This window comes from Lipotes vexillifer, unplaced genomic scaffold, assembly GCF_000442215.2.
Source record: "Lipotes vexillifer unplaced genomic scaffold, Lipotes_vexillifer_v1.1 scaffold1161, whole genome shotgun sequence".
NCBI lineage: Eukaryota > Metazoa > Chordata > Mammalia > Artiodactyla > Lipotidae > Lipotes > Lipotes vexillifer.
The window spans coordinates 1,229,312-1,239,701 of record NW_006780142.1 but is presented as its reverse complement, the minus strand read 5'-3'; the positions used below and the strand labels follow the sequence as shown (position 1 = coordinate 1,239,701).

At 43.5% G+C, this 10,390-nt stretch overlaps 1 protein-coding gene across 1 annotated transcript in view; it reads right to left on the bottom strand.

Annotated features, from left to right (window-relative positions):
* Nucleotides 1-10,390, bottom strand: part of SASH1 (SAM and SH3 domain containing 1) — a 182,356-nt gene that overhangs the window by 13,729 nt on the left and 158,237 nt on the right. The window contains exons 11-15 of the mRNA XM_007453214.1: nt 8,092-8,166; nt 6,021-6,164; nt 2,633-2,768; nt 825-994; nt 1-55 (exon numbers count right to left, since the gene is read on the bottom strand). Of these exons, the coding sequence (XP_007453276.1) occupies nt 1-55; nt 825-994; nt 2,633-2,768; nt 6,021-6,164; nt 8,092-8,166 (580 nt within the window). The remainder of the gene's footprint in view (nt 56-824; nt 995-2,632; nt 2,769-6,020; nt 6,165-8,091; nt 8,167-10,390) is intronic.

Sequence of the window (10,390 nt, the reverse complement as noted above, 5' to 3'; positions counted from 1 at the left end):
GGCCCATCCAGGTGCCCATGGGGGGTTTGCTGATTATATCAATGATGTCTCCTTTCTGTGGCCCAGGGAACAAAGATCTTTCCGTTAGGTACATTTCCAAGCATGAACCATCTGTTAATCAGAAGCGTGAATCACACGCATGTGAAGACACTAGGAAGACCAGAATCAGGGCTCCACGAGTCACCTGCTACGATTGGGAGTCCGGCAGATACCGGACAGGGCACTCCTGACCGTGCCAGATCTCATGGAGGCCCAAGGGCCCATCCCCTCTGGCCTCTTGCACCACAGGACAGTGGCCCGAGGTGTCCGTCCACCAGGGCTCAGGGATGGGTGGGCACCTGGCTCTCTAAACGCCCTGCCCTTACCCAGAGAGCACCTACTTCTTAGAAAAAGAATTCCCACCACTCAGATGTCAGTGGCAACTGCTGTCCTGTAATCGCTTCATACATTTCGTGGAACCCCATCTGTCCCATATGAATGTCACTGATCACACAGAGAAGCCAGTCACATCTCTTCAGTTGGTGAAAGCACAGAGACTGGAGGGTGGAGGGCAACAGGAATTCTGGAGGGAAGCTGAGGTCAGAGGACAGGGCCAGAGGGATGAGGTGGTGACAAAAGAGGATTAACACAAGACGCTCCTCCATCCCAAATGCTGGCTGGCTCTCTGTTTCATTTTCCACTACAGAGGAGACCAGCTTATCAAGGTAGTAGAGACACTGGCCAGTCTGCACCACAACAGCCCAGCATTTAACAGCAAGAAGAGAACACCTCCTAGGGCAACAAGGCACCCCGTGTTACTGCTCCAAGGCCAGGCAGACACACACCTTGAGCTTGAGTGAGTCTGTGTCATAGGGGCTGGGCGTGAAGTCGGTGTGCACCCTGGCGCGCCCACAGAACGGGCCCCGGTACGGGGGCTCCTCGTCATCACCGTCTTCCGACTTAACACTCTCCCTGTTGCTGGTCGAGGAATCGGTGGTGCTCACTGTTTGACCACCTGTACAGGAAAACAGGCAGAACACGGGTCAATACAGATTCCCTGCACAGCAAAGCTGAAGGCACTGAAGGGGGCTTCCCTGGTGGCGCAGTGGTTAAGAATCCGCCTGCCAGTGCAGAGGACACGGGTTCGAGCCCTGGTCTGGGAAGATGTCACATGCTGTGGAGCAACTAAGCCCGTGCGCCACAACTACTGAGCCTGCGCTCTAGAGTCCGCGAGCCCTAACTACTGAGCCCGTGTGCCACAACTACTGAAGCCCGAGTGCCTAGAGCCTGTGCTCTGAACAAGAGAAGCCACCGCGATGAGAAGCCCACGCACCGCGACGAAGAGTAGCCCCCGCTCGCCGCAACTAGAGAAAGCCCGCAGGCAGCAACGAAGACCCAACGCAGCCAAAAATAAATAAATAAATAAATTTGTTAAAAAAAAAAAAGAAGGAACTGAAGGCATCACAGGCTAGGAAGGTAGGGGCCAGAGGAGGGAGTCACGAGACACAGCCAAATGTCAGGACGACAGCAGAGTCCAGGGGAGGATCTGAGTTTTCTGACTGTTCTCCCTAATCAAGCCCCTAATCAGACAGGGGCCTCCATCAAGTTATCTTTATGACCAGGGAATCCAGGTGACACCGAGACTCTCTGATAGAGGACACCACCCTTAACATTCATAACCTCTCATTTGTCAGGCATACTATTTTTACCCCATTTTACAGATGAGGAAACAATGAGGTCAAGTAACTTGCTCGAGCTCAAATGCTTTTAAAGTAGTGAGTTTAATCTTGGTCTCTTTCCCCCATAGCATTCGGCAGACACCACCATTGGACCGGGAGTGGTTGCACAGCATTTGTTTCAGGGACATCTGTCATTCTCTTCTCCTCTTATTATTATTTTTTTCCTGTTTCTTAGTTGATTATTTTATTGCCCTGATAATAACGTTTTAATCAACATTCTGTATTCATAAAAGTTACGATGACGTTAGCTTTCTTTGTCAAGCCAGAAGAGAATTATTGGCACTTCCCACTACCCGAAATGCATCAGGGAAAAATAACATTACGTTATTGTGTTGAATTCTGCATAAAATGTTTCTGATTAAGGATTGGAGACTGAAGAGAAGCATCTGTCTTCTCTTTTATTAAACCCCCACTAAAATGCTAACAAAGGAATTGGATTCACTATGACAAGGAAAATGGTGGGGGGCAATGCACAGTTGAGAGATTTTTACCGAAATCTGTGAGACAAAAAAGTGGTCAGAGGATCGCTAATTACTACTGTAGGTGGAGGATGCGCCCAGAGGTCAGGAGAGCAACGTGTGCGCAGCACAGCCCTAGTTCTCTCCTCTCAATTTGCTGCTCGTCTTCATGAGCCCTTCCCCTCGACCTACCCCCCTCCAGTCTCCAGATCTGCTGGCGTGCTTTCCCTCTCTCCTCCAACCAAAATCATTACCCTCAATTTTGTGGCACTGCTAGACATCAACTACTAAACAAATAGGACTCTAGGGCCAGCTGTTTTGCAGGTCTGCCTCTGTAACAGCACCTTAAGGGTAAGAACTTGGTCTCATTTATCTTTAAAGTGCCTCAACCTGACACTCAGTAAAAGTCTGATTTTGACTCCAAGGAAATCATCTACGTTTGCAAACTAGACCTACTCATTGAGCTCTGACCGCTCAGAGAACTCCGCAGACTCTCCACAGAACCTCCGGCTTTGAGCTTGGGCTTGTCCATGTGTTCGCTGTCAGGCTGAGAGGATGAAGGGGAGCCCGGCATTCCATCAAGGCCTGAATCCTGAAATGGGTTTTGACATAATTATGTTTCACCAGAGTGGATGGGTGTCCTTCTGTAATTCGCAGCAGTTTCGCCCTCAACGACATCAGTCAAATCCATCTTTATACCCAAGTCTGATTCTTTACCCAAAATGTATTTCCTTTTTCATCTAAATCCTTGCTTCATTTTAAAGTTGTGGTTCATGTAACTATTAATTAAACACTCAAAAAATGTTTTTCATACTCAAATAGATATTTTTGAAAAGAATCTATCTATCTACCTTGTAGACAAAACATTTCGTTAAAGGCTTAGAGACTTAGTATACTCCCTCGTTCAGTAATAACGCTGGACTTCAAATGTAGACCAGATACAACCCACTAGCAACGTAGTATCCGGAAGTATCATCAGAGAATATTTAATCTATTTGAAGGGAAACATTTACACACACGCACGCGCACACACACACACACACACACACACACACACACAAAGCCCAGATTCTTATATTTCTGTTTACACAAATGACTAAAACTGGCTAATAAAATACCAACTTAGGACCCAGATGTACAGTTGACCCTTGAACAACACGGGGGTCAGGGGTGCTGACCAGCTTTGCGGTTGGCCCTCCTTATCTGAGGCTCTGCATCTGTGGATTCAGACAACCACAGATCGTGTGGTACTGTAGCACTTACTATTGAAAAAGTCCACCTATGAGTGGACCTATGAAGTTCAAAACCTGTGTTGTTCAAGGGTCAGCTGTACAGCAAACATACCATTTTTCTGTCTATAATACAATTTCCTTAAGTCACCCTACGATTTTAGCTTCTTTCACTTCCTCTTCTGTTGTTAATAAACAGCTGGGGAGTCCCTTTTAGATCAGAAGGCTGACAGTAGTGACTCGGCAGTATTCTCACTTTTGGGGTGGACAGCCCCGCATCTGCACGTGTAACTATAGCACGCTCATTTGATTTGAGGTGCTAACAGATACGACAGTATCACACTTTTTAAAGTCTGCAGTCAGAATGGTTTACTGGCCCAAAGAGAACACTTTCTGGCATATTATTACACAGCCACGTGAACACAAAACCATCTAACGGCAACCTGTTATTTGCATAATGCCGAATCATCAGAAGGGCTTTGATGAGATTCTGCGGGGGCCCTGCAAACATTTAAGAACAATAGAAAGGGCAGCTTCTGATCCAAAACACACTCTCCTGCTTTACATTTAAGGAAAGCAAGCAAACAACCACAACAGCTACAGAGGGTGCATCATTAGGAGGTTACTGAAGCTGCAAAGGATGAATTCCTGAGGTTTTCATTCCTCTTTTCTGAATCATACAATAAGCCACCTTTCCAATTAAAATCTTTTTTAAATGCTTCTGGAAAAAACCTCCCAGTCTGAAAAACAGCAATACCAAATACACACCTCTGATACTGTATGTTCACAAATGCTTTTTAAAAATTATTAATTTATTCATCACATATTTATTGATTACAAGAAGAGGTACTATTTCAGAGGCTGGGCATATAGCAGGAACAGAGCAGATAAAAATCCTTACTAAAACAGTCGGTGTCTTTGCTTAAAAGTTTTTTTTTAAAGCCGTACAATGTTAATTTCCTCTCTCTAAAAAGCATTATAATGATTCCTTCTTGTTTTGATTATGTGCAATGACCGCTTTAAAAAAAAACAGAACTAAAACTACAAGACATCTATATAGTAGTAAAATGATAGAAAAATGCTCAAAATGACATGAAAGTTCTATGTTCATGACCCACGAAGCAGAAGACCCCTAGGAATGTAAGTTTATAAGAGCTTTTAATAGATGTTTCAATTTGGGGGAAAAGCCAACTAAATAAAGTGCTTTAATTCATGGCACTGGCATGTCTGTCTCACTCGAGCGTGCACAGCTTGCTTCATGGCTGGGAAGAAATATAGAATCACCATCACTCCCACACCCACAGGGACAAGAAACGAAAAGATTAAGGAAAATATTCGTGGAGAAGAGATACTGGAGGCAGCCAGACTTCCCCTGCAGATCTAACCGGCCACAGTTTCTCAACCTGAGCACTCTCAGCGTTTTGCATGGTTAATTCTTTGTTTCCATGGACTGTCCTGCACATCATAAAGATGCATCCCTGACCTCTATCCTCTAGATGCCAGTAGCACCCAACACCACTCCACTCTAACCCACTGCCACTATTAAAAATGCCCCTAGCCAATGCCCCTGGGGTTGGTGAGGGAGCAAAATCAACACCCCCCCACACACACCCAATACCCCACGAGAACCACTGTAATAAGCTGAAGATGTGCAGGCTTTGTTTGAAGCACAGCGCGGGAGGCTGGCTAGCTAGTTCAAACAGGGGCATGCTTGGTTTTTAGCTCACCATGTCCACCAGAGGGCAGCAGCTGAGCAAAAATGCCTGCTTTCCCTGCTGTTCTATTTGGTAGATAAAGCAGCATTACCTACGCATTTCCTAAGTAGACAAACAGTTCACAAACGGAGACTTCAACAGACTACAGAATGCATACTATTAAGGTGCCAGAGGAGAGCGTTTTGAAAATCTAATGGTCAAAATTATCTCAGGCCCAGCCTTCCAAGTGTCTTTATTCCCTCCACCCATAAAAATAAGACCCATAAAAAGAAGGTTATGTTCCTAGAGATGAACTTATAGAATTGGGGAAGGGAGTGGTGTCAATTCTGTGATGTCTTAAAGTCTGCAGATAGGGCTGGTTAGTGAACACACGCCCGCAGAAACACGATTACTGTGTAAGTCTTGAAGCCAGGAAGCACTTTCTGACTTTACTTCTCAGACTTGCTGCGCGCTCCTAAGAACAACTTATGCTACATTTATTTGGAAAGTCATCTGTCTAAGAAAACTTGAGTGTCTTTTTAAGGTTTGATTCTGGTGATGCCCATTTTGGAGCAAGGAATATTTTAGAAAATAAAATCCTTCCTTTGTCTTCTAATTTTTAGTGCTTATTGCATTAAAGAATAATCATTTCTTTACATGTCTGTCTTTTTCTCTCATCTGTACCTAGAAGTCAGGGCCTGCTTTGTATTCCCAGCACCAAACCTGGTGCTTGGGTGACCCTAAGCGCTTAATAAATATTTGCTGAATCCAATGTTTGTCTACATAAACCAAGCATGGTCCTGGAGCCTGGTTAATGCCTGTGAATATATTTAGCACCATTTAAAATCTCAGACCAACAATCCTCAGCTTTTCTTGTTGTTGGGAAGAACCAAGGGGGCTTTTTGCTCAGCTGTCACATACCTGCTCAGAGACAGAGCTGCTGTATTTTTTAGACATTCTCTTCCTCATTGTCTCTTTCACTGATTTCACCTTTTTTCCAAGAGAGATTCGGGAAGCGGTAGGTGATTTGATTACTTCTTTATACACAAAATCTCCTTCTTTACCCTGCAAAATAAAATGTTGTAAGTATCTTAATGACAGAAAATGAAGCCCACAAACAGGTTTTATTATTCAAACCATGAGTGTCCTACCTCTCAGCAAAACACTGACATGCTCCAGGATCTCCACATTTTTCTTATGTTAACTCAGTGCTATGTTATTTATCTTTCTGATTAAAAATTAAAAGCTATTGACTAAGTGACTTTTGCTTATTTGTTTGCTTAAAGTGGGATGTGAGTCACTTTGTTTTATTTAAATTTAGTATATTCTTCTCCTGGTACATGTTTTCCCACCATTTTAAATACCCAAGGGGACTGTATTTTATCAATAAAGAATGATTTAGATGAACCAATGTTCACTTAATCCCAGCAGCGGGGAAGAAGTAAAGGATAATACTACTGAATCACCCAAGAAAGTGGTAAGAACAAAATGGCAAATCTCAATCATTAGAAGTCCAGCATCTGGGGACTTCCCTGATGGTGCAGCGGTTAAGAATCCACCTGCCAACGCAGGGGACACAGGTTCGATCCCTGGTCTGGGAAGATCCCACATGCTGGGGAGCAACTAAGCCCATGAGCCACAACTACTGAGCCCGCGTGCCACAACTACTGAAGCCCATGCACCCTAGAGCCCGCAGGCCATAACTATTGAGTCCATGCACCACAACTACTGAAGCCTGCACGTGCTCTAGGGCCCGTGTGCCGCAACTACGGAGCCCGTGTGCTGCAGCTACTGAAGCCTGTGCGCCTAGAGCGCATGCTCCGCAACAAGAGAAGGCACCGCAATGAGAAGCCCACCCACTGCAATGAAGAGTAGCCCCGCTCTCCGCAACTAGAGAAAGCCCATGCGCAGCAGTGAAGACCCAACGCAGCCAAAAAAAAAAAAAGTCCAGCATCCGATCAGATTTATATCATTGTAGCACTTCGTGTGGCCAACTCCTAAGACTGTAAATTTTCTTTTCTGAACAAGTTAGATTGTGGTCTCCTTTCATTCTATTTTGCATTAAAAAACAAAACAAAACATTCCCCTGAGGGGAAAAAAAATCATACTTTTTATTTTTTAAAAGACTGACCACATAATATTATTGGTTTATAAATCAATAAAATTTGATATCCAAATAAAATAGTTTTATTCTTCCAGGAAATTCTCAAACACTTCAAAAAATCATAGATGGGTGCTTTCACTAACACATGGCCATAACAACTATAAAGCACAGAATCCTAATTTCACAGTTGCATGACCAACTGCACAAGGGGAAAACAAAACTGTATGGAAAACTCACCTACAGCTCTGGGACCTCAGAAAGTAAACCTTAGGGAGAACCTGTACACTGTAAAGGTGGCCTGTCCCCAGACTGTGATCCAGTGGCAGGTCTGAGCAGGCGGTCACCTTGGCCCTGAGGAGTCTGGCTTGCTTTGGCCCCAAGGGGACTGGGTTCATTTCAGGATACCCCAGATCAGAAAGACCTACGCTTGGTGTAGGGCAATGCACTTGGCCTATGACAAGCCTGGTTTTCAGAAATGCTGTCACATACTCTTGGAACCCAAATCACAGGGCTCCATGCTGTGGCCCTACCTATGTGTAACAGCCACGTGCACTTGCAACTAGTATGAGCAAAAAGCACACGTGCACCAATGACTAAGACCATCTAAACTCATCTGGACGTGTGACTTGAAGAAACCTGGAAACCAGGGTATTAAAGAAATGATGCTTCTGCAAAGAGAGAGATGGAGGCCACAGGTGGTTATCATTCAGTCCATGTGAGACTGTGAAGAGTCTTTAAGATGGGGAAATAGAGCTTCTCTCCAAATGCGATTTAGGATCCCGAGGAAAAGGTCACCCAGTACCGATTCTCAAAGATACTAAATGTGAAACTATGTCAACCACATCACTTGAATCCAAATCTTTTGCTTCCCCTCTGATGTACACTCACCAATGGGTCAGAATTATTACTGCCAATGTGCAGAGAACGATTTGTCAAGTCAAATCCTCCAAAACTGCAGGTTCTCTGTGGAAAGGAGAGGGCAGAGTAGTAACAATCCAGTTACGCTAAGATCATGCAGCAGTGCGCCAACCCAACACACGTCCCCTTTGTAGGATGTCACTGAACCACAAACGTGTTACAGGATGAGAGTAAGAGACGAGAAATGATGAAGAAAAACAATACATGATTCATGTTATAAGGAGACGCCACTCATTTTGCCCTTCCACAGGCCACAGGCCACTGGAACTGTGCCTACACCATAGGTTCAGAATCCCCTTCACAGGCAAAAACCAACTGGTTAAAAAAAAAAATACACCAACCCAAAAACCATACATGTGTTAAGTGCTCTAAGATTCCCTGTCTCTTAGCAACAAAATTTCCCTTCCAGACCCCTTAATATCGGCTGCATACAGTAGCGATAATGAGGGAACACGTATTAGGGAACCCATGTGCTCAGCGTGGTCTTGGAAACCCAGATGTGAAGTCCTACAGCCCTGCCACTGACAGCAGGCTTTTCTGAGGGACTCTTGTTTTGTTTAGTTTTAAATCGCTGAGATGGAGGGAAAAAGGTTATGTTTATAGTAGAGTCCAATCAGGCCAAGAGGATTACTCACTCATTGCTTCCCTGACCTAGCCAAAAATGCTGATAACTCTCCCATCTAACTGCCCAACTTAATTACTTATGACCCTTTCCTCAGAGCGTATGAAATAAAGACACCACGTTTGCCCAAAAAGAAAAAGATTGGTTCCGTGACTGTCTCTGACCACACTACTTTAATTTCAATAGGAAAAACACTGATAGAATGAAAACTTCACTGTCCTTTCGGTTCGTTTCAAACTTTATGGAATTGCTTATGTTTCAGTGCTTTTAAACTTCCAGAACTTGGTTTGAATTATCTGTTGTTTTCCTAGCAAAAGCTACTCAAGTACCACCTCCCCCCGCCAACCCCCAAATCTTCAAGAAAAAGGAGAAATTCGAAGCACATTAATTTTTGTTATCACCGATTATCTTCTTAAGCAACTGGTAATAAAATGTGAATCACAGATTTGGGTGCCAATATTTTGTATCACCTGTTTCTCAGAGAACTCTAGTTAACAGCTATTAAAAGGAAGAAATGAACAGAAAAGCACAACATATACTATAAACACTGCTTTTTTAAAATAAATACACCTTAGATACATATTAACTGAACTGAGAAAGTAGAAACATCCAGGAAGGAAAGTGCCTAGGTTTTTGGAATCACACAGATAGGGACCCAAATCCTGGTTCTACCACTTAACTTGCTGTGTGACCACAGGTAGAGTACTGAACTCTCTGAGCTTTGGTTTCTTCATTAGTAAAATACTATCTATAGCCTATATTTGAGACTTCTAGCACACTGCCTGGCACAAAGCAGACACTCTAGGAATGTTGGTTCCCTCCATTACTTTTCATTAGGGTCACAGTGAGAATCTGGTAGCTTGTTCTGACAATTGTTATATTGAAGTTTAGGCTTAGTCAACATTCTAAATATGCAAATGAAGAACTGGAGCTTAGTTCTGGGCCTTATAATTCTGGGAGCTTCAAATGTAAAACCAGACCAATCCCAGGAATGGGCCAAAAAGTGAAAGATAGCAGGTGTAGCAGAAGGAAAGGCCAGGAGATACAGAAGTGTTATATTTCAGGATAACCGACATTCAGGATATCACACAGCTGTTTTTCTCCTTCAGCAAAGCTGTTGCTGCTGTTTTAAATAATCAACCACAGACATAACTTTCAATGGACATTATTCTCATTTTATATAAAAATATCAATGGACAATCTGATTTCCCTTACAGTCAACTTAACTGGACCTATATCTACTCTATAAAAAGAGAAAGACCTCTGTAAACAAAAACACTCACCAAATCCCCTAATCTGCAAGCAATGTTATGACCATCTCTCAAGGCTAATTTTTAACTTTAACTTTCCCTTTGCAGCTTATAGTGCCAAATAAATTTTCTCGTTTTTGCAAAGGCAGTCATTTTATTCTAGTTCCTCTCCTGTGACTCAGGGCTCCACAGACACAGTATGGCGTCCAGATGCCGCATCATTTTACAGCTTTTGTACTTCCCTGCTTTGAATTCCAACACCGACTGCAGCACTGGAGCCCAGCATGTTATTTCTGATGCATATGAAATAACTGACAAAGAATTTATGTGGAAACTACAACTGCAATAAATTTATGTCTTCATATGACTGCTGCATGCACTGTCTCCTAAAAAAAGA